The following is a 25,720-nucleotide window of genomic DNA, read 5'->3' on the forward strand; positions in this document are numbered from 1 at the left end:
TAAATGTCATTACCTAATGTCTTCTGTACTTCCTTGTCTTACCTATATATATCTCAATCCATTTTTATATTCACTCCTTTGCATACCTTCTCAACCCCCACCATGTTATTCTCTTGGCAAACCTCAACTTTGGTTAAACTAACTCCCTGTCTACTCTGTGGTTGGACCAGAAAGTAGATTATAGCTGTAGAAAAACAAAAACCATGCATTTCATGTTAAATATGTGACCACAAATCTGAAGTAACTATCCCATATTTTCTTTATTTCTTCACATTTTGAAAACTTTTGAACCTTCAGAAATGTTACAAGAATAGTATGATTGAGCATCCATATACCTTTCATCTAGATATACCAGTTTGGATGGGGAGCTGGGTTGCCACATTTCTCCCCAACTTTTTTTTTTTTCCCCCCAAACCATTTGAAAGTTACAGACATCATGGCACTTTGCTCTTAAATCTTTTTGGCATGTGTCTCTTAAGAACAAGGACATTTTCTCCACTTAACCACAGTATAAATACCACCTTCGGGAAATATAACATTGATAAAATACTGTTATTTAGTATTTTATTTATAATAAAATTTCCTTCATTGTCCCAATAATGCCCTCTTACAACTTTTTTGTTCTTTCACTTTAGGGTCCAGTCAAGGATCGTGCATTGCATTTCTTGTTATGTTTCTTTAGTTTTCTTTAATCTAGAATAGTTCCTTACCCTTACGTATGTTTTCCTGACACATTCTTTGAAAATTTTAAGTCACTTTTTTGCAGAATGTTCCTGAATTTTGTCTGATTCCTGGTCAGATTTAAGGTAAACATTTTTGGCTGGAATTCTACACAGGGCTGTTGTGTCTTTCTTAATGCATCACACTAGGAGACATATTATTTCCTAAAGGACTTTTTATGTTGCTTTTGAAGTTCTAGGCTTTTAATAACCTTATCCGTGTCAGATAATGCTAAAAGTTGGTATCATTGGCATCTGAATTTAATGATTCAAGTGTGACTTGTTTATTCTTGATCTAGCAAAGAGGAATTATAAATTAGACCTTAAAGCCTTTCTTTAGATAATTTTAGTATGCCTATATCTAGCAGAAATTCCTTAAGATTTTTTAGTATGTTAATGTTACCTTTTGTGTTTTCCAGTTTTGAAATAAATTTTTATCTGTTAGCAAGAACATTTTCTTCTTTGAAGTAGTTGGTCATTGGGTTACAGCCAATGCTTTGTTTTGTTTTGTTTTTTAAACACTACAGCCATTAGACCATAATCTCTAAGAGAGGAGGGACCCCCAGCTCCTAAAACTAGGAGGACATGTGAATAAATCCTTTTTTAATAAATGTTTAAAAAATGAACCCTACTTATTTTTAATAATCCTAAGTGTGTGTCCTTGTGCCAGTAGTTATACATGAATGATATCTCTTTAAGTCTTTATTTAACAAACTAGAATTAACATTTATTATTTTTTCCTACAAAAATGCATGACCTTTGCAAAAGATGAGAAAATGGAGGCATTTGTGCTACAATGTGACTTTTATAATTTACATTTATATCAATTGACTAATTTGTATTGTGCTGAGCTGTTATATCATTAAAAACCCAGGTTTTACATTGTGATAATAGTGGATGATGAAGGTGATACACAATATGCAAGATGCTCTGTGGTTATGACAGGGAAAGAAAGGCTATTCTCAGGAGAAAGCTATGTCAAATACTTTGTTTTTAAGTTAGATTGAAACATATGGAATTGTCATTTTTTGTTATTGACAACCAGGTGATTATACCTGTAGCTCTTTTGTGTTTTTAATGGTGAAATTCCGGCAGGAAAATGAATGTGGTGCAAGTCTGAAGAAACACTCTAGCCCTTATTCTTTTTATCCCCAAGGTGAAATAATTAGTAATGTATTCAGCTTTTACTGAATGCTTCCTATTTGTGTAGTAAACTTTCGGTATGCTATAAAATAAGTGTGTTGTTTATTCATTTAATTTTTTTAAAGTATTTATTTGTTTATTTAGCCGTGCCGTGTGGCTTATGGGATCTTAGTTCCCCAACCAGGGATTGAACCCTTGTCCCCTGCAGTGGAAGCATGGAGCTCTAACCACTGGAATGCCAGGGAATTCCCTGTAGTTTATTCATTTAATTTTCACACCTCTGTGGCATGGGTGTGCATTTACTATCTCTGTTTTACAGAGCAAGAAACTGAGGCCCAGAGAAATTAAGTAATTTGTCTGAGGTCACACAATTGGATTCTAGTCCAGGCTCCACTACGATTATCGCTTACAGGTGATTTTTGATAGCCAGGGTTTTTTTTGTTTGTTTGTTTTGATTTGTTTTAAGGAAAGGAACTATATATTTCATTACAGCAGGAAAAAAAAGTACAGATGAGTCCATAAGGAATAGAACTGAAAAAAATCACCTGTGATTTCATGAGCAAGAGATAAGTTTTTCTTCTTCTAAATGTTTACACATTTAAACATATAGCTTTTTCAAAGGGGGAAAATTCAACATGGTTTTGTAATATTTTTAATACATGAGCAAAACTTCATTCCATTTGATAAGATACTTTGGAATTATTTTTTATGACCTATATTTCATATCTAACATCTTGATAATTATGGTTCAGTAATTCCTTATTTCTGAATATGTCTTGATACAGTCAATAATGGCAGTTATCCTTTTGTTTACATCTATGCTCGCATTTTTTTTTCTAGGAAAAATGACTAGACATGAAATTGCTATGCCCAACCCCAGTGATAGAAATCATGCAGAGAGAGGAAATCACCTAGCATAAAACAAATGAGGTAGCATGTCAGAAATATTTCCTTTTGTATATTGAATGAGACACACTAATGACCCTGGCTTGCCCAGTTTCTGATTTTAGCAAGTCACTTCACTTTTCTAAGTCTGTTTCCTTATCATTAACATAAGGCCTCTTGTCCGTTATTTTGAACATGGAATGAAAACAATGCATGTCATGTTTACGTTATGTATTTTTAAGCATTATATGTAAAGAAAGTAACAAAATGAAAGATTGGAACACTGTTGTTGCTTTTACTTAGATATTAAAGAGATACATATATCTCTCTTTAATATAACTTCCCCCCCATATTTAAAAATACTGTTTTTGATTGAGGAAAAAAAATACTGCCTTTAGCCTTCTTATTTCTGTAGCATTCTTGTCCCTGAAGTGTCACTTATCATTGCTAAAAGACTCTCGCTCCATTGATGTTACTTCATCCTTATAAGCTTTGATCTATCTATATATGTCTATATCTTTTTATTAAAAGAAGTTTTAGGTTTATAACAAAATCAAGAGGGAGGTTTAGAGATTTCCCATATACCCCCTATCCCCCCACACATGAAACCCTCCTCACCCCCAATTACCAACATCACTCACCAGAATAGTACGTTTTTTGCTAAGGATGAACCTGCATTGACACATGATAATCACCCAAAGTTCATAGTGTACATTAGTGTTCACTCTTGATGTTGTACATTCTGTTGGTTTGGACATATGTATAATGACATATCCATCATTATAATAGCATACAGAGTATTTTCATTGCCCTAAAAATCTTCTGTGCTCTGCCTATTCATCTCTCCCCACCTCCCCCACTCCTGGCAACCATTGATCTTTTTAGTGTTTTCATAGTTTTACCTTTTCCACAATGTCATATAGTTGTAATCATACAGTATGTACGCTTTTCAGATTGGCTTCTTTCATTTAGTAATACGCATTTAAGTTTCCTCCATGTCTTTTCATGGTTTAATAACTCATTTCTTTTTTGGCATTGAGAAATATTCCATTGCCTGGATATACCACAGTTTAATTATCCATTCACCTCCTGAAGAACAGCCTGTATGCTTCCAAGTTTGGGCAGTTATGCTATAAACATAGCTATAGCTATAAAATAAATGTTGTAAACATTTGTGTGCAGATTCTTATGTAGATATGTTTCTACTTCCTTTGGGTAAAATAACAGGATGATTGCTGGATGGTATGGTAAGAGTACATTTAGTTTAGGGTTTTTTTTTTTGTTTTTTTTTTTTGTCCACACTGCACAGCTTGTAGGATCGAACCCAGGCCCCTGGCGGTAGAAGTGTGGAGAGTACATTTAGTTTTGTTAAGAAACTACCAAGCTGTCTTCCAAAGTGTCTGTACCATTTTGCTTTCCCACCAGCATTGAATGAGAGTTCCTGTTCTCCACATCCTTGTCAGCAATTGGTGTTGTCAGTGTTCTGGATTTTGGCCATTCTAATAGTGGTATCTCATTGTTGTTTTAACTTGCAATTCCCTAGTCACGTGTGATGTGGAGCATCTTTTTATATGTTTATTTGCCATCTGTAGATCTTCTTTGATAAGGTATCTGTTTTTGCCCCATTTTACAATGGAGTTGTTTTCTTATTACTGAGTTTTAAGAGTTCTTGGTATATTTTGGATAACAGTCCTTTATCAGATGTGTGTTTTGTAAATATTTACTCCCAGTTTGTGACTAGTCTTCTAATTCTCTTGATGTTGTCTTTCACAGAGCAGAAGTTTTTAATTTTAACAAAGTCCAGCTTATCAATATTTTTTTCACAGATTGTGTCTTTATCTAAAAAGGCATCATCATAGCCAAGGTCGTCTAGGTTTTTTACTATGTTGTCTTCTAGGAATTTTATAGTTCTCCATTTTACATTTAAGTTTGTGATCCATTTTGAGTTCATTTTATACATATATATATAATTTATTAGGCTGCGTCGAGTCTTAGTTGCAGCATGCAGGATCTTTTCGTTGTGGTGCGCATGCTCGCTCTTCGTTGCGGCGTGCAGGCTTCTCTCTAGTTGTGGTACACAGGCTCAGTAGTTACAGCATGCAGGCTCCAGAGTGCACGGGCTCAGTAGTTGAGGTGTGTGGGCTTAGTTGCCCCACGGTGTGTGGGATCTTAGTTCCCCAACCAGGGATCAAACCTGCGTCTCCTGCATTGGAAGGCAGATTCTTAACCACTAGACCACCAGGGAAGTCCCCAGTTTGAGTTCATTTTGTCAGGGGTGAAGGTCTGTGTCTAGGTTCATTCTTTTGCATATGAATGTCCTATTTTTCTAGCACCATTTGTTGAAGAGACTGTTTCTGCTCTGTTCTTACTGCCTTTGCTCCTGTGTCAAAGATTAGTTGACTATTAATGGGTGTTTATTTCTGGGCTCTCTACTCTTTTCCATTGATCTATTGAATATTTGCCTCTTTTTTCCTCAATACCATATTGTCTTGGTTACTGTAGCTTTATAGTAAATCTTAAAGTCATGTAACATCAATCCTCCAACTTTGTTCTCTTTAAATATTGTCTTGGCTTTAAGTCTTATCCTCTCTATATAAACTCTAGAATCAGTTTGTTGATAACCATAGAATTATTTCCTGGGAATTTGATTGGGGTTGCATTGAATCTGTAGATCAGGTTGGGAAGAACTGACGACCTGACTATTTTGTCTTCCTATCCATGAACATGTTATATCTCTCCATTTACAGTTAGTTGACCCTTGAACAACGTGGGTTTGAACTGCATGGGTCCACTTATACCTGGATCTTTTTCTAAAGTAAATACTATAGTACTACACAATCCATGGTTGGTTGAATCCGTGGATATGGAGCAACAGTGGATACAGAGGGCCAACTATAAGTTATACATGGATGAACTACTGCATTGTTCAAGGGTCAGTTGTATTTAGTTCTTTGATTTCATTCATCAGTTTTGTAGTTTTTCTTATATAGATCTTGTACATATTTGTTAGAAAAGTTTCATTTTGGGACATGCTAATATAAGTGGAATTGTGTTTTTAATTTCAAGGTCCATTTATTCCTTGGTATATAAGGGAAGAAGTTGATTTTTGTATCCTGCAACCTTGCTATAATCACTTACTAGTTCAAGGATTTTTTTGGCAGATAGATTTTCTACATAGACAATCATGTCATCTGTGAAAAATGATAGTTTTATGTCTTCTTTCCTAATTTGTATACCTTTGATTTCTTTTTATTGCTTTAACAAGTACAAGAACTTCCAGTACTTTCAACCAGATGTTGAAAGGTATGGTGAGAGGGGACATCCTAGCCTTGTACCTGATCATAGTGGGAAAGCTTTGAGTTTCTTTGGGTACTAGACCCTTATTAGATAAATGATTTGCAAATATTTTCTCCCATCTTATAGATTGTCTTTCTTGATAATGTCCTTTGATGCCCAAAAGTTTTAAATATTGTTGAAATCCAATTTATTTTTATTTTGTTTCTCATGTGTTGGTGCTGTATCTAAGAATCCATTGCCAAACCCGCTGACCTGAAAATGTACTCCTGTGTTTTTTTCTAAGAGTTTTATGGTGTCAACTCTTATATTTAGTAAGTATTGTCATCAGCAATTAGGACTAATTTTACTTAATTCTTTTATGCTTTGGATTCCTTTTATTTCTTTTTCTTGCCTAATCTAGCTAGAACTCCAGAACAGTGTTTATTAGAAGTAATGAAAGCAAACATCTTTGTTGATTCTGTTTTTCTACCTTTTTATTTTTGTTTTCTACTTTTTATTTTGTTTATATCCATTTTACTTTTTATTATTTCCTTTGTTCTATGTAGCTCTCTTTGAGTTTATCCTGTTTTCAGTTCATTGAACTTCATGTATAGATTTGTAGGTTTCTTTTTCATATTTGGAAGTTTTCAGCCATTATTTTTTCAGATACTCTTCTTTCTCCTTTTCCCCTCTGGGAAAGTTTTTATGCTAGTGTTGGTATGCTTGATGGAGTCCCAGAAGTTTCTGTTCATTTTTCTTCATTCTTTCCTCTTTCTGCTCCCTAGACTGGATGATCTCAATTAACCAGTCTTTAAGTTCATTGTTTCTTCTGCCTGCTAAAATCTGTTAAGCCTCTATAGTTTATTTTTCATTTTAGTTATTATACTTTTCAGCTCCAGATTTTCTCTTAGTTCTTCTAATAATTTCTCTGTATTTATTGATAGTCTTCATTTGTTAAGTCATCATTCTCTTGGTTTTCTTTAGTTCTTTGTTCATGGTTTCCTGTAGCTCTTTGTGCACCTTTAAAGATTGATTTAAAGTCTTTGTCTAGTAAGTGCAGTGCCTGGGTTTCCTCATGGACAGTTTCTATTAATTTCTTTTTTTTCTACAATGGGCCATACTGTTTTGCTTCTTTCCATGCCTCTTAATTTTTTTGTTGAAAATAAGAGGTTTTGAATATTTTAACATAGTGAAACATAGGCAAGCCCTTGTGCTCTTTCTTCTGGTAACCACCAGACAGGTCAAAATATGCAACTACAGTTCTTTGAGAATAAGATCTGTGTTGCTCCCTCTGGCACTTGAAACCTAAACCCAGAGTGCAGGCTGCCTTCCTTATGGTCGTTGCCAGTCTAGAGTGGCAACGGGAATGGTAGGTCGGCAGCTTAAAGCTTCTTTCTTCAGCAAGCCTTCTAATGGTGGTTGTAATTTTTTTACTAGATTCCAGAGGTTCTGCAGAAGTTGATTCTGATACTTTTTGGCTGCTCATTAGTTGCTTTTATGGGGGAACCAAGCCCCAAAATTCCTTTCTCTATCTCTTTTGCTGATGTCACTTCCCATGGACATATTAATCTAATTTGTGGATTATCTACACACCTTACTTCTCCTTTACCATTTGTAATCTGTTTTATGACTTCAGTGAAACTCTTGTTTTGTATCTATTAGCAACTCAAAGAGAACTTAGACCATTTTAGAACTTCAGATATCAAGAGTTCTGTGTAGTGTAAGGATTAGTTACCTTTCTAATGAAAGAAAAAAGGGTGATGATACTTGGTTCAAACATATTTTAAATTTAGTTTTGGAATATTGGGATAGATTTTTAATACCTATATTACTTGGAGGCCCAGGATAGATACTTTGGGTGATATAAGTCAAAGTTAAACTTGGATAATTCACATCTAGATAATTGAGTTGGCTTCTTTTTTTTTTTTTTTTTTTTTTTTGAAGTCACTCAGTTATTAGTGAATGGAAGGCAAGATTTTTATCATGGATGATTAAGCACCTTATAATTTTCATTTAGCAAATAAATGCTTATCACTATGTCAGGGTTTCTCAACCTCAGCATTATTGACATTTTGGACATTTTAAATTCTTTATTAGGCAGACACTTCAGGATCTAATCTAGGTGCACTGCTTTTAGTAATCATGTCTTTTTTAACACCTTTAGTTGGGGAGAGTTGCTCAGCTTCTTTTGTTTTTCTTGACTTTGAGACTATCAGACTTTCAGCCACTAGTTTTAGCTTCCGTTGATGATTTTTTTTTAGTCTCTCATTTTTTGTATGTTTATTGGTTGGCATTTTACTGTACAAATGAACTTTTTCTTTCTCCTTCAATTTGAGGTTGCTGTTTCCTCATTATTAGATTCAAATTATGCATTTTTTTAGAAATACCACCAAAGTAATGTTGTATCCTTCTAAGTGCCTCATATCTGTTGGGATAGGATGTTATTTTGTCCCACTGTAGATGATAATAATTTTGGTTATTTGGTGGTGTCTGCCATGCTTCACTGAAGTTAAAACTTTGGATTTAATAACTTTGACACTTTTGTCAGTGGATTTTTGCTACCTTTATGATCATGAATTTCTGAATATAAAAAATTAGAATTAACATACTGTCCCATACAAGCGCCTTGACATTTGTCCAGGAATAAATTTGACAAATTCTGCGTTTCTGTTGATTCTTTTTTTCTCCTTGGGATCAGAACAATAACAGTGCCTTATCAAATTGAGTCTCTCCCAGAAGTGCTTTCAGAAACTTCCCATTGAACATAGAGATAGGTTTTCGGCTGATGACACAAAATTAGATCTTTTGTTATTGTCCCACAAATCCCTGAGGCTCATCATTTTTTTTTTTTAGTCTAATTTCTTTATGTTCTTTAGATTGGGTAATTTCTACTGATTTGTCTTCAAGTTCACTTATTCATTATCATTACTCTGTCATCACTTTTCTATTATTGATCCCATTCAGTGAATTTGTTGTTTCTGTTACTGTATTTCTAGTTCTAAAATTTCCAGTTAGTCCCTCCTTATATTTCTGTTTCTTTGCTAAAACTTTCTCTTGGGAAGTTTGTTTCAAGTGTGTTTTTAATTGTTCACTGAAGTGTTTTATGATGCTTTAAAATCCTTGTCAGATAATTCCACAACTGATATCTTTGTATTGGTGTCTGTTAATTGTTTTTTCTCATTCAGGTTGAGACTTTCTTGGTTCTTGGAATGATGAATGATTTTAGTTTTATTATTATTGTATTCTAGACATTTTGGATAGTATGCTGTGAAACATTGGATCTTATTTAAATCTATTTTAGCAGGCCTCCTCTGACACTGCACCAGCAGGGGAGGTGCAGCTGCCACATTACTACAAAGTGGGGCTGGAAGATTGGACTCCCCTCCCCACTTGATCTCTACCAGCCTCTGTTGACTACCCTGGTGAAGAGGGGGAGGGTACCTCTTACCTCAAGGTGGTAGTAGAAGTTCAGACTTGCCATTCAATCCTTGCTGACACTCTAGAGAGGGGAAGGGGCACCTTTGTTACTGCTGGCAGAGGTAGAATTCTAGTCTCCCTACTTGGTTCCACTGATGTGGATGAGGAGGAGTGGATTCCATGGTGTTTGGCTGGAGTACGGCAGTAACAGTAAAAAATGCTTTTGCTTCTTAGTCTGCACCTTTCCCAATCCTTTCACTAGAGAGAACTGGCTTTTCTTGATGGTTTTCTGAGTGGTGTTTTGTTTTCATTTTTATTTTTTGCCTGGGCTCATTGGTATTTCTGGGTTGCAGGCTTCTCTGTTGCCTGGACTAAGATATGTAAGAAGCAAAAGGAAAACCCAGGGAACTCACTGTCTTGTTGTTCTTCAAATTCTGTGGTTGCTATTCAAATTCACTTTCTCTCCACCTTTCAGAGTCTTTTGAGTTTTTTAATATATTGCACTCAGGAATTTTAGCTGTATTTAGTGGACTAGGAAGAAATGTATCTTATTTTACATGGAACTGGGTAGCCTAAATGGTTTAAAATTAAAGTAGTCCATTAAGAACTTACTTTAAATGAAATGCTCAAGAATATTTTATTCTTAAAAATATTTTACCACCATATTTTCTAAGTCGCTAAAATGTACATAAGGTTAAGTATATTCTTTGTTGTAGCCATATATTCATGTGTAAAAGTCTATTTATTTCTTTATTCTTTTAGGATTATGTACTGAAGGACTGTACCGTGTTAGTGGGAACAAAACTGATCAAGACAATATTCAAAAGCAGTTTGATCAAGGTAAGAAGATATATAGATATATATAGATAGATAGATATTTGATCAAGGTAAGAAGATAATTATAGAAGATAAAATAAAATCATTGTTTTACTATTTCCCTCATTGAAATTTCATATGAAAACCTCCTAAGAATATGGATGTTTAGGGAAGAAAGTTTTGAAGTAGTATTGGAAGTATTTAATGGAACAGATACCACAGTCAACAAATGGGAGAGCTATAAATCCATTACCAGAATTAGAGAAGCAATAAATTGAGTTATGATGCATCATTATCTTTGTATATCACAGATTGCACCTATTTAAAGTTGCGATTTAAAAGGTTTTTTTTTCCTTCATGATACTGGGCCAACTAACTAACCATTAGGAATTTTTAAAAAGCTGAATTTCCTACTCATATTAAAGGAAATCTGTATGAGATCAAAGGTTTAAATGCAAAAAATGAAAACTAAGTTCTAGGGAGAAAAACGAGTGAATATATTTATAATCTTGGAGTAGGGAGAGGCCTAAACTTGACATGAAACCTAGAAAGCATGGAAAAGATGATAAACTAGACTGCCTAAAAATGTAAAACTTCTGTATGAAATAGTGTATAAAGCAAACAGAATCAGGGGACAAACTGTAAACTTGGTGTGGATGTGGAATTTCTTTGCTAGATTAAGCAATTCATATCAGAAGAAAGCAACCAACAAATATATGAAAATATGCTCAGCCTCTGTCAGTTATAAAGAAATAAAAATTAAAACAAAAAAGGTTGTATTTATTTTATTATGTGAGTGGTAACGATTGTTGGTAGGGTGTAGGCAGGCAGGTATGTTGTATGCTGTTGGTTATGGGTTCTTCAGGTAGCTTTGCTGGAGAAATTCCATTTGTAAATACATATGTTACAAAAGTCTTTGTGTAAGCATACCAAGATATTTATTGCAGCATTGTTTGTATTTTGTTTTAAAGGTAGGGGGACCAATCCTGTTTACAAGTAGAATACTAGATAGCCGTATAAAATAATGAAGATTATATGTGTTGAAATGGTAAAATGTTGAGTGGTAAATGGTAAAGTTGAGTGGTGGTGGGGTGTTTGTGTGTGTGCCTTGCTTTGAAAGACTATTGCATGGTATTTCATTAAAAAAAAAATTGTTAGAAGAACTGTTTAGACTTTAGCAAATTGGTACAGTTTCACTTCAGGTAATGAAGGAAGAGTAGTTGTCAGTACCAGGGCCTCTTGAATTAGAGTTTCTGGTTTTGTTTTCTGGTTCTGCCACTTACTGTCTTTGTGGCCTAGGGAGGTTAACCTTTCTAAATCTCAGCTTTTTCATATCTAGAATGGGAGTGATAAGAGTAACTGAGGAATAATGAGATAATGCATATGACGAGTCTTCTGTGCCAGGCACCGTGTTAAATTTTCACTGGGTAGCTGTTATTACAAGGAATATAGCCTGCCTAAGGACCTAAGCTTTAGTACATAAAAGTTGTTATCATAACATCTTTATAATATTTTTAAATGAAATAAATCTAAATGTTCAGTAATAGAATATTATTTAAAGTTTTATATCTGGGAGCATGTTTTATAGCCATTAGAATTGTTTATGTAGGGCAAAATGTAAGGATTGATGATTCTTGGTTAAGGATATATGTGAGTTCTTTGTATTTTTATTATTCTTGCAAATTTTCTGCAAGTTTGAAATTACAATGAAATGTTACCTGCCCCCCAAAAAAGTTTTTAAAAGTTGCTTGTGAAATTTTTATTAACCTTGGATAATGCCTTAAAAATTAAATTCAATATAAAATCTATCTATATATATTTTTTTTAATGAGCAGAAAAGGGCTGAAAGGAAACATGCTAAAGTATAAACAGTGATTATCTCTTGGTTATGGGAGTAATTTTTTTATTTATCATAAATATTCATTGTATTTATAATAAGGAAAATGTGACTTTTTTAATAGCAAATTAACCTTATGATATACCTTTAATATGTTACATTCTTATTTTTTAAGTCAGAACTTCACTGATAAGTGTTTAAAGTATTTTATATTAAAATTTTTAAGGTATAAGTTATAAGTTCCCCACCAGGGAACTAGTGGATTTACACTACAGATTACAATATATATTGGCTTGCAGTATAATATTGTAGAAAAAACACACAAAAGTAGTCCTGCGATGTGAGAATGATAATGTATTTTGAAACAATAAAATTGTGTTCGCCTTTTACCCCTTTTATGTCCAGTTAAGCATACTCCATGAGGTATAGTGATTTTGTTTTTTCTTCCAGTTTTATTGAGGTATAATGGACATACAGTACTGTATAAGGTGTACAACTTAATGATTTGACTTACATATATCATGAAATGATTACCACAGTAAGCTTAGTGAACATCCATCATCCATCAAAACTTGAATATATATGCATGATTCCTATCTTTTGTCTTTCTGCTTCCTTATGGCCTCTTTTAAATAGCTTATGTGAACAAAATGTTTCAAAAGAAGAGAGATGTCAGTAGTGTTGCTCATATACTGACAAGCCTAATAGCATTTTTTATTGTCACAGAAAATGCTCCTTACTTGGTTTTCTCTTTCCTTTTCTATAGTTTGTCAGGCAAACTTATATTAAAACAATGGGGGAGGGATGAATCAGCCTGTGAAGAAAGGTGGTCCATGAGAAGACTTAAATGTCTTTGGATCTACAAGTACCCATTTAGCTTACTTCTCCTGTAATAAATTTAAATTTATTATAGTTTTTAATTTTAATTTTTATTTTTGTCTTATAGATCATAATATCAGTCTAGTATCAATGGAAGTAACAGTAAATGCTGTAGCTGGAGCTCTTAAAGCTTTCTTTGCAGATCTACCAGATCCTTTAATTCCATATTCTCTTCATCCAGAGCTATTGGAAGCAGCAAGTAAGTAAAAGCCTCCTTTTTTTTTTTTTTTGAGAGGGATGATGATAGTGGGGTTTGTACATTGATTGCTTTGTGTTAAAATCAGTCATGCACTAGAATATGTAGCTAATAAAAATTCAGCTTCTAGAACTGTTTATTAAAGCTCTTTCCCTTTAAATAAATAGTTTTAGCTAGGCTCCCAGATGACTAGGTGCTCCTAGAAGTTAGATCATTATATTAGAAGTTGGAGATTTGTGTTTTTAATTCAAACTCAAAGGCATTGTAAGAAAAAGAAATTAAGACTTCAAATGAATGTGTCTGTAATGTACTTTAGTAACATACTAACCTCTGTATGGTCTGTACACATGTGTAAATAAATTTTTTTTAAGTCAAAGAAATTAACTTAGGCCTCATGTCTTAATTCAGTTTTTGGAAAAGTAAGACAGGAAAATGGGTACTCATTCAGTATTGATTCCTGCTTGGCATCATCATTCATCCAGATGTTTCTATGAAGCAAATACTCATTTGTTATCTGGAAAATGAGACCAAAGGTCTATTTGAGTATTAGGTAACCTAGTGCTTAATCCACATTGTGTTCTCAATGGCTAAATTTAATGTAGTTTCTAAATATTTCTCTTTAATATTTCCTTTTGATTACAAGTCTTCAAGCTCTGTAGCGTGAGACTACTTATAATACTGATTGTTAAAGTTCTCAGTTAATTTTCTTTTCATCGAAATCCACTTCAGTATATTGTCACAAGATACAGTTGCCTTATACATTCTCTCTTATGAAAACTGGGAAAATAGTCCAATTGATAGCTTAGATTTTCTTACTTTTTGGCCATGATCAATAGCCTCAGAACTTTCCTACTTAGGAAATATTGAGGGCTGATTTAGAAGTAATATGTGGCAAATGAGAAATTTGTTAGTACTTGGTGTACTACCATGAGTTGGTTGGCAGACTGGCCTCCTCCAGAGGAATCCATTGTTATTTTAGAAGAATGAAATGAATGAGGAAGAGCAGCAGTAAGGCGCTCTCTCCTCTCCCATTTACAGCAGAGCCACATTTCAGTTATCCTGTTTCATAATTTGTGTAAATTTGGAAAGTAACTGAGCTAAATGCTTGTACTGCTTGTGCTACTTGTGAAGAACAATGTTTTATAAGCTAAGTGGATTATAAATAAGTATAATGCTTTAAATCAGGTGTTGTCAAACTGGCCTGTGGGCCAAATTTAGCGTGCCATCAGTTTTCAGAAGGCTTGCAAGCTAATAATGTTTTTTTACATTTTTAAATGGTTGGAAAAATATTAAAAGAAAATTTTATGAAATATTAAAATTATATGAATTCAGATTTTTAAAGTTCTATTGGATCACAGCCACTCTTGTTACATATTGTCTGTGGCCACTTTTGTACAACTGCAGAGTTGAGTAGTTTTCACCCACAAAGCTTAAAATACTCTCTGTAGCATGACTATTAAGAGCCTAACAGATTTTTAAGTAATTAGTTAATTCTAAATCAGTATCTAGTTATATAAGTTGCTTAAAGAAATTACTAATATACCATTTCCTATTTTACCACCCCCAGGTTACTTTGATCTTCAGTTATTAGCTTTACTTGGGAAAAGGCTATTGTAAATAGATGGTAGTCCGTTTATTAGCAGGTTCTTTACAACATTTTCTTTGTTTTTCTTTCCCTCTCCTGATATGCTTTATATACATTCTTGATTGTCTCACACAATAAGCATAACAGGAAGCTTTATCAATATTTTTTAATGTTTGTGTTTCACACAAATTCCTCGCTACTTTAATTTTACAGAAATCCTGGATAAAACAGAACGTCTTCATGCACTGAAAGAAATTGTTAAGAAATTTCATCCTGTTAACTATGATGTATTCAGATACGTAATAACACATCTAAACAGGTATTTTTATTTTTCGTTTTTGCAAATAAAATGCACTACGGATTTCAAACACGTAACTATAAATTGGGTAATCATAAAATAGAGAGAGACTAATTTAAACATACAGTTCAATTTTGGTTCTCTAAATTATTTTTTCTGTATTTTTAAAATAGATTTTTCATCAACTTGTTTAAAGAAAGGTATATGACCCTTTTAGTATCTAACATTATTATATAAATAGTAAGTGTGGTGAGTACTTTTTTTTTGTCACTGCTATTCTTTAACAATTCTCTTCTATAGAATCTTAGAATTTTAGTTATGAAATGACACTTAGATAATTAACCAGATCAACCTATTTGAAGTTGGAAAGATTGAGGTTTAAAGAGAGAAATCATATGCTCAAGTGACACATCTTATGACTAGAATCCAAGTTTTATTAAGTGGTTTAATTGCCTCTTCTTCTGTACTGTGTCTCTTTTGTGTATCTTGCTTGTTTTGTTTGGATATTCTTCATAGTGAAATTGTATTAGAAACTTGAATTCATATTACTATCCACCTTGACTGTTACTGAAATGCAGGACATTAATCCCATATCAAAAGCCTTAAATATGTTAAGCTTCAAGTTTATACTTTTTTCTATAAAGATACTCTTCCCAATACCATTTCTTAAATGAAAGGCAATATTAATATTGTATAATAGCGTAAAGCTCAAGACTGTGGAGTTAAATAGGCTTGGTTTTGAAACATTTTTAGTTCTGTGGCTTTGGACAAATACTTCACCCTGCCTAAGTCTTGATTTTTCTCCACTATAAGAATAAGAAGAATAACAGCTCACAAAGTTGTTATTGAGACTGAATAGAATTATTAGTATTTGTACTACTTTTTTCAAAAATCTACTCTTCACAGTATTTTCTACTAACATTTTAACGAACTGAGGTTTGGTTTTTTTAACTAACAATGTCAGTGTCCAAAACAAGTACATTTCAATCTGTACCTCTTAAAAGAGAGTATTCAGCAGTGTTTAAAGTTTTTTTGTTGTTATCAATGTAGCATAAAATTATATTAGCACTTCTAGTCATTCTTCCCTGGAGTCTCCCTCTGTGAGAAAATACCAACATACATAGTATTGCAGTATAATTAGTGGAATTTCCTCTTTTGAAAATTACCATGCAACGTGGTTCATGATTTAACAGATGGGTACAGGGTACTACAGGAGACCTTACCCAATATGGAATGTAGGGATGGTATATAAACATATTATTGTATTGCCTGATTAAAGTGCTGAAACAAAAATTGGACTTTATTAAAAACAATAGGGAAAAGAGACAAAGGGAAGAGCATATGCAAAGAATCACAGTGCTAGCCCACCATCAATGTTATATTAAGACACTTAACTGTGTTTGACTCCAGTGATACAACAGTTAATGACACAGGCATATTTGGTGTGTTGAGGAACAGCAAAGAGGCCTGTGTGGTGTGAGCAGAGTGAAGGATAAGGCAGTACTACTCAGAGTGTAGCCTACTGATTAGCTTTAGTCCTCAAAATATTTTACTGACAAGGAGGTTGCTTTCATGTCTATCACTAAGTGCACTGTTGAGTTCAGCTGACATTTATGGGGGGTGGGGTGGGGAGCAAGACTTTGTCAAAGAAAAAAGCATTGCATGATTGTTACTCTGAGTGGTATGGGGAGCCACTAGAGAGTAGAACAGAGAAATAGTATCATCAGACTTAAATTTTAGAACAAACACTCAACTATTGATTATAATGGATGTACTCTTTGTGCCAGGTAGTCTTGTAAACGCTATACAGACATAGCAGTAAATAAAATAATCACATTTCATGGAACTTTACATTCCAGTATAGGAAATAAATGATAAATATATATTGGGTGATTGACAGATTGCAAAAATTAATCCATGGAGCTGTTCTTAGGATGTATTTTCTCTCACCTTCCATATTCAGTGAGTTACTGTGTCAAATTAGTTTTTTTTCCTGATTATTTTTCCTTTTCATTCCTCTGCCACTGCTTTAGTTTAAATTTGATCATTTCTCATTTAGGAAACTCTAGTTTATCATTGAGCTCTCTCTTTGCCTATTTTTCTTCTTGATTCTCCCTTAATCCTGATGCCAGAATGATCTTTCTAAAAGCTCTTTGTGTAAAGATCACTTATATCCTAAAGGAAAAAAAATCTAAATTGTTTATCATTAAGTGGCCTAGTTCTAACTTACTCTGTTAAATCTCCTTTCCTTTTCCACCGTGTAACACCAAGTGCCACTGTATTAAACTAATAGGACTTAACCGAAAGTATCAATTTGTGCCTGGTCCCTTATCACATCTTAACATGACTGTCTCAGTCTTTCTCAAAATACAGTCCTCAAACCAGCAGCAGCAGCATCACCTGGGAACTTGTTAGGAATGCAAATTATCAGGCCCCACCCCAGACATAATTATCAATCTGTGTTTTAACAGGCCCTCCAGGAGGTTCTGATACACACTGAGAATCACTGGGTTGGCGGGAGGGGGTGGTGTTTGTTCGTTTGTTTTTTATCGAAGTATGGTTGATTTACAATGTCATGTTAGTTTTCAGGTGTACAGCAAAGTGATTCAGTTATATATATTCTTTTTTTAGATTCTTTTCCATTATAGGTTATTAAAAGCTATTGAATATAGTTCCTGTGCTATACAATATTGTTTATTTTATATATAGTAGTGTGTATCTGTTAATCCCAAACTCCTCATTTATCCCTCACCCGCCCTTTCCCTTTTGGTAACCATAGGTTTGTTTTCTGTGTCTGTGAATCTGTTTCTGTTTTGTAAATAAGTTCATTTGTATCTTTTTTTTTTTTTAGATTCCACATATAAGTGATATCATATGGTATTTATCTTTCTCTTTCTGCTTTACTTTGCTTAATATGATAATCTCTAGGTCCATCCATATAGCTGCAGATGGCATTATTTCATTCTTTTTTGTGGCTGAGCAATATACCATTGTGTGTGTGTGTGTGTGTGTGTGTGTGTGTGTGTGTGTGTATATATATATATATATATACCATATTTTCCATGTCTTAGCTATTGTAAGTAGTGCTGCCATGAACATTGGGGTGCATATATCATTTCAAATTAGAGCTTTCGTCTTTTCTGGATATATGCCCAGGAGTGGGATTGCTGGATCATATAGCAACTCTATTTTTAGTTTTTTAAGAAACCTCCATACTGTTCTCCATAGTGGCTGCACCAATTTACATTCCCAAAAACAGTGTAGGAGGGTTCCCTTTTCTCCACAGCCTCTGCAGCATTTATTATTTGTAGACTTTTTGATGGTGGCCATTCTGAGCAGTCTGTGGTGGTATCTCGTTATAGTTTTGATTTTCATTTCTCTAATAATTAGTGATGTTGAACATCTTTTTGTGTGCCTGTTGGCCATCTATATGTCTTCTTTGGAGAAATGTCTGTTTAGGTCTTCTGCCCATTTTTTGATTAGGTTGTTTGTTTGTTTTTTGATACTGAGCTGTTTGTGTATTCGGAAATTAACCCCTTGTCAGTCACATCATTTGCAAATATTTTTTCTCCGTAGGTTGTCTTTTCATTTTGTTTATGGTTTCCTTTGCTGTGCAAAAACTTATAAGTTTGATTTGGTCCCAGTTGTTTATTTTTGCTTTTATTTCTGTTGCCTTGGGAGACTGACCTGAGAAAACATTGCTATGATTTATGTCAGAGAATGTTTTGCCTATGTTCGTTAGGAGTTTTATGGTGTCATGTCTTATATTTAAATTTTTAAGCCATTTCGAATTCATTTTTGTATACAATGTGAGAGAGTGTTCTAACTTCATTGATTTACATACTGCTGTCCAACTTTTCCAACATCATTTGCTGAAGAGACTGTCTTTTCTCCATTGTATATTCTTGCCTCCTTTGTCAAAGATTAATTGAGCATAGGTGTGTGGGTTTGTTTCTGGGCTGTCTGTTGTGTTCCAGTGATCCATATGTCTGATTTTGTGCCAGTACCACGCTGTTTTGATTACTATAGCTTTGTAGTATTTGAGAACCACTGTTTTGACTAAATTACTCTTTCTTCCTACTGTTTTACTAACACCCATCACCCTTGGCTCAACCCAAACATTACCTCTTCAAGGACCCTGACCACCCTCATCTAACTGATTTACTACCTTTCCTTTGTACTTTTTGACCAACAATTAGACTTGATGCCCATATTCATGTCTTTCAAATCTATAGGTATTTTCAGAACCTATACTTGACTACCACATAGACACCCCTGACTGGGCCCCTCTATACACTATATTGTAACAGAGGTTGATTTTTTTCCAAATATTCTAATTTAGTCTCTTAACAAATAGTAATAACTTTTACCACAGAACACATGTTTTTAGAGCACTTATTTTACCTCAGATGAGCAACTCCTGTGTTTGGGGATGTGGGTCATTTGGTTTAGATTTAAAATTTTTTGATATACAAATTCAAATAAAAAATTTTCCTGTTACCTTGCATATTGGGCTGTTTCTTCATGTGTGAATGAGAGGATTGGATAAAATACCTAAAATTTCCTCCCAATTTAATAATTTTGAGTTAAAATTCAAGATTTGCTTCTTATGTTTCTTGCTTATTACAGACAATGGTAGTAGTGCTTGCTCATATTTAAAAGACTGGATGCAAAATAGTTAACATATGGTCATTTGTAAATTATTTATTGTCAGATTAAAAGAATTTTAAGGTAGAATGTGCTCTGTGAACTGTTGTCATTGAAATTAAATTTGTAACGATATACAAGGTAGTTAATGATTAAAAAGATTGTTTTTTGGAATACTAGAAACTTGAGTTTTTCGAAAGTTGAAAAGTCTCCCGGTTGGAGGATATGATAATTTTTCCAAAGTAAAAACCATCTTTGGTTCTCATAAGGAATGGATTTTACTGCTTTTTTCTGTTATTAGAATATAGTTGAACATGGAATGCACAAGCAGGAAAATGTTTTAAATTTGAAGTTAAAATTTTTTAAAAAGGTAAAACCAAATCATCTGAAATAATATCCAGCTCTCAGATTCTTTAATTGCGATGAGTTTTGACTGGTTTCTAATTGTTTTTTTCCTATCATAATTTCAGGGTCAGTCAGCATAATAAAGTCAACCTAATGACAGCAGACAACTTATCCATCTGTTTTTGGCCAACTTTGATGAGACCTGATTTTGAAAATCGAGAGTTTCTGTCTACCACCAAGATCCATCAATCTGTTGTTGAAACATTCATTCAACAGTGTCAGTTTTTCTTCTACAATGGAGAAATTGTGGAAACTGCGAACACTGTGGCTACCCCACCACTTTCAAACCCAGGACAGTTGGTGGAACCAATGGTACCGCTTCAGTTACCACCGCCATTGCAACCTCAGCTGATACAACCACAGTTACAGACGGATCCTCTTGGTATTATATAAGCAGGAAGTGATTGCAGACTGCCTGAAATTGGACAAAAGCAAATCTAGGCATGCATGTTTCAGGGTTCAGTAGTATACTTCATGTTTCTTACAGATAATTCACATTCAAAATAATGAGACATTTTCTCTTTGAACTATATGGTATTCCTTATTCATTTACATTACAAATCTAAGACCATGTGATAAGCATGACTGGAGAGGTTTAATTTTTATAAACAAAAATAGCTATAAAATACAAAGCTGCTGTTGCATGCAACCTTATTGCAATCAGTATATCATTCCTGTGGCATTTTCTGTCACATTATATTGTGAATAAAATTTTTCTATAGAAATTAAATGATTTAAAAAGTCACGTATATGAAACATTTAATGCTTTCCAGCCTGCTTTATGGCTGGTTTTGTTATTTGATGTGCTAATTTGAGCAACTTAATTTACTTTTATCAGTCTATATAGATAACTAAAAGCCCAGTTAAGTATTTTATAATTTCAGGCTACTTATGCCATGCTTGGGATGTTGTTTGAAAGAAAGAAAAATACACTTAACATATTTCTGCACCTTCATTTTCTAAGTAAACCTGTGGATGATTTGATGGGGGTAAACGGATATATTTCTTGTACACACATACCAAGGACATGCTTGTGGCTAAAGTGAGTTGATAATGTTGTGCAAAGGATAGTTGTCACCAACTCATTTCTTTATAGTCCATGATGAAACAAACATCTTGTATACTGTTAATTCTGTAAACAGATGCATGTTCAAAAGATCTATTATGGTCTTGTAATCTTAATCTAATATATTTTAGATATTTTAATTTTTTCCCTCTTGGGAAATACATTTAGTATAGTGTAGAAAATACTTCATGACATTTTCATATAAGGTTATATAACTTTTCGTACATAAACATGAAATTTGTTGTAGAAAATTCTTTAAACCAAACATTTTAATCTAGGACTTCAATTTAATCTGTCCCTTGAATCTATTTTTATGTGGCCCTTAAAAACATATCCAAAAATCCATTGCTAATATAGCAATAAGAATACTTTGGGTACTGACAGCCTCTTTGGAGTATGTATATATAAAGTTGCATACTTGTATTCATATTCTTTTCTGTGATATGTTGTACTAAAATCCAAAGTGGCTTTTGCACCATTTTTTAAACCAATTTTTTCCTTTGATGTTGGTACCAGATTTGCTGTAAATGACTGCTGCTTTGGAGGTTAAACATTTCGTTAGTGAAGTTACAACCAGAACACGAAATTATAGATAAAATTTTCAGAATAAGTGGCATAGGTAAATTTTGTTAGGCTTTATTCAAAATTTGTTCATTATCAAACCATGCCGGGTTTTTTCCCAGAAAGGGAAAAAATGTTTTTTTTGTTGCTAGGTTATATTTTGTGTAGTAAAGAAAAAATTATTTGGTCCACATTGTAATCTTCATACTGCAATTTTAAGGTTGTCTTATGTGTACTGTAGTAAATAGATGATTTTGAGATTTGAGGCTCCTAAGAGTTTGATTTGCTCCATTTTTTCCTAAAATAAATATTGTCTTTCCCACCTGTTATGTCCTAGGTATTGTACTTCTAATTTTAACTTCAGAATCAAGATGTTGACATGAACCAGGCTGCTGTTGAAGTACATGTATATTATAAATTATCTTATTTGTGTTATACTCTTACATGTTATTATCTTTTCTAAGAAAACAAAGTCCCTATTATTCCTATTGCAAAGCACACAGGAATTAAGAAAGTACAGTAATTTTTAAAAAGAAAAATCTGGTAAATGTAGTATTCTTAACTTGTTCTATATTACTTATACCTACTGTCTATATAGCTTTAATTTATAGCTGTCAGTTTAACATCGGCATGTCTGGCAAAGAAAATTAAACTTTAAGAGTTTTATAAACTGTTTCTAGGTTGCTAAAGAATTTATTTTTCTACTATATATGGTATAGACAAAGCTCAAAACTATGTACAGGAAAAAAGCCTGACTATTTCTTTTGGAAGTAGGCTGAAAAGAGAATTTTCAGAACTGTTCATGTCTTCAGTTCATTTGGTCATAACTTTGCTATTGTAATATGTGAATCCCAGTTTATTTAAGCTATTCTCTTTTATACTGTGTTAATTTAACTTTCATGTGCATTTAGTACAACTTTTGTTATTGAAACTAGCATTTACCATTTTCCACATTTACTACCTTACACCTTCCCAAAAATTTATCTCCACTTTTCTATGCATTCTATAATTGATTTGAAAAGCTTCATAGTGGGTCATTTAAAATTCTACTTTTGGTTCACTTAACAGATAGGTTACAGTTAATTGAAAATTAAAATACGGTTTAAAGCTCAGTCTGTTACACTGAATTGATTGCGTTTGTTTTTGCCAAGGGTTTAGATATGTTTTTAAATATTAGAAAAATAATGCTAAAAACAAAATAATATGATTAAACTTTTTTCTGGTAAGTTACTGGAAGGTTTCACTGTTTAGGGAACTATCATATATGAAACTTCTTAAAGGATGAAAAGAATATTAGGTAGTCTCGTAATTATGCGTAAACATTAAGGCATTCATTATATTTTACAGTTTTAAATAAAATTCCATCTACACACATGTTGCCATCGTTTCATTTAAGCTTCAGTGCTTGTAGTTATTACAGTATTGTACTTAACAGTATCTAGATTAGCAGTATAAAGAAGCATAGTGGAATTCTCAAATTTTCAGTAGATTTATGGGAAGTCAAATTCTATTCAACAGACACTTATTAGGATATACAATTAATTTTAGAACAAAATTCCAGGCACAATATATTTTCATTTGAAATGGTATTTGTTAGTAGTGCTTATTTTTCCCAACATTTACAATGTAAATAATGTAGGTAGCAGCAATCTAACTTAGCCAAAAAGCAGCTTTTATTTTCCATACTGTATGTAAATAATGTAGACTTTTCTTTTTGAGGTACTGCAATTTAATTTCTAATATCTCTTAGATAGGAACAAAAAGGAACAATTGGAATAAGAACTTAGGCCTTAGCTTCCATGTGATTTTTAGTTTTTTATACAGTAATAATTGTGATGCTATTTGTCAACTGGATATAAATATATATATATAATTTTAAAAAGTCAAAAGTGCTTTGTTTCTTCGTTTATAATTAACGTAATTTTGTGCTTCACCAACAGGATGCTGCAGTAAATTAAATATCAGTGAAGCTTCTTCTGTATGAAGAATGCTGTGAATAAAACATTAAGAAGCTGTGTAATTTTAAGTTATAGTTGCCTCTAATTTTACCATTTTATTAGTAAAAATCAACTAATATTTTTTCATAAAATAGGAAAATGTTTTTAAAATTAGGAAAATTTTATTAGGGAAGTGTTTTATTGAGCTTTTACTGTACCATGAGAGGAGATCTAAAATTTATTCTGGATGTATACATACAGATGAAAATTAATTTTAAAATGTTTAGGAAAACAGGATTGCACAGATTTCTAAGACTCAAATGTTACCTGGAATTCTGAGCTGTGGCTAGACATATTTTGAGCCACTGGAAATATTTTGAAGCCTATTCTAGTTTATAACAGAGGTGCTAACATTGAACAACATAATATTTTTATTTTCTTCATGGTTTATGAATATTAAGTCAAACTTCTATAGGTATATGTTGTCAGACTCTATGGATCTGGTGAGGTCGGTTTGACCTGAATCATTGTATTTGTTTATCTTGAGTTTAATCCTTTTAATTAAGTACCTTAATTCTTAGGCTGAACAATTTCTGATTTGTTTCAGAACTTTATGGGACACTTAAAATTTTTTATTGTGTCTGAACTGTTAAAGTTCTTAGCGTTTTCAATTTATCAAATGTCTGAAAATAAAATTTTCTAAGGTTTAATAAGGGAAGGAACTACTCTTCAAAATTGATTTCTTATGGTAGGATCTGTGTGTAGTTGAGAAGACTGTACAAGCATTAATGACATCTCATATCCAATATCCAGTCGTTAGATGTGATCCAAGTACCATGATCTTTTTTTGTGTGTGTGTGGTACGCAGGCCTCTCACTGTTGTGGCCTCTCCCGTTGCGGAGCACAGGCTCAGCGGCCATGGCTCACGGGCCTAGCCGCTCCACGGCATGTGGGATCTTCCCAGACCGGGGCACGAACCCGCGTCCCCTGCATCGTCAGGTGGACTCTGAACCACTGCGCCACCAGGGAAGCCCACCATGATCTTTTTAAAGCAGTTAAAAATCTACTAACTAAGGAACTTTGGGAATATCCACTATTCAGTTGGTCCTCATCATCATCCTATAAACATGAGTCCATTTTTTTTTCCCTTACAATATTAGTTTTAACTCTTGGGGTGTGTTGGGGGGTTGGCACTGGGTGGGAAGGATCCACAGTTCTCACATCGTTTAAGTCTTAAAGTGTTCAATATTAGTCTTCTGTAGAAATTTTGCAGGCAGTAGGAATGATTTTGAAAAGCTAATCGTAGTCAAAGGTAGGATTTCAGTTATAACTAAGTTTAATGTATAAAATTATAAACCTTGCAATTAATGCAGTGCTGGCAGTTCTGGTTTAGTTATTTTTTACTCATCATTAGAAGAGTGCCAAGACCTGCAGTATACACACTTCTGCTGTAAGTAGTTGTCAAGGAATTTGTACTTTAGAAACGACCTAAATACTTGTTTATTCCCACAGTATAGTTTTTCTATTCAGCTTTATTTGCCTCATAAAATTTATTCATAAATTTATTATGAACTATTTAATAATGGCTTTCTTGTTCTAATAGTTTGTCTGATAGTTAAGATTCCCTTAGTGTTAAAACCTATTTTTTCAAATTTCTATTTTGTGTTAAATCTTATTCCAGCACAAGTGATGTTGGATTAGCAATTGATATATTTACTAATTGCTTTACTAATCATCAAAATTAGTTTTAGTTATGTATCTGTACTCACCAGATCATTTTCTTTTTTTTCTGTTATCTATTTTATACATAGTATCAATAATGTATATATTACTGATATATATATATCACCCCCCCGGATCATTTTCGTATGACCTTGAACTAAATGTTCTGTCCTAACTATTCAGTATTTTTTAGGTCCTTACCAGTTTTTAAACTACCTTACCAGTTTCAAATTTGGAGCTCTTAGTTTCCCTTATCTTTAGATTCTTGGTATTTCATTTTATCCAAATAAATGTCTTTGTAGGCTTAGTTGCTCCATGGCATGTGGTATCT

General features: G+C 33.3%; 1 protein-coding gene across 3 annotated transcripts in view; it reads left to right on the plus strand.

The window, feature by feature from the left end:
• Positions 1–22,842, plus strand: part of ARHGAP5 (Rho GTPase activating protein 5) — a 71,253-nt gene extending 48,411 nt beyond the window's left edge. For all 3 annotated transcript variants that reach the window (XM_081229061.1, XM_081229060.1, XM_081229062.1), the window contains exons 4-7: positions 10,203–10,280; positions 13,040–13,171; positions 14,967–15,072; positions 20,169–22,842. In XM_081229061.1, coding sequence (XP_081085187.1) covers positions 10,203–10,280; positions 13,040–13,171; positions 14,967–15,072; positions 20,169–20,496 — 644 coding nt within the window. In that variant the 3' untranslated portion in view covers positions 20,497–22,842. The remainder of the gene's footprint in view (positions 1–10,202; positions 10,281–13,039; positions 13,172–14,966; positions 15,073–20,168) is intronic.
• The last annotated feature ends 2,878 nt before the right edge of the window (positions 22,843–25,720 follow it).

Source organism: Mesoplodon bidens (genome assembly GCF_964165515.1).
Source record: "Mesoplodon bidens genome assembly, chromosome: 3".
Lineage (NCBI taxonomy): Eukaryota > Metazoa > Chordata > Mammalia > Artiodactyla > Ziphiidae > Mesoplodon > Mesoplodon bidens.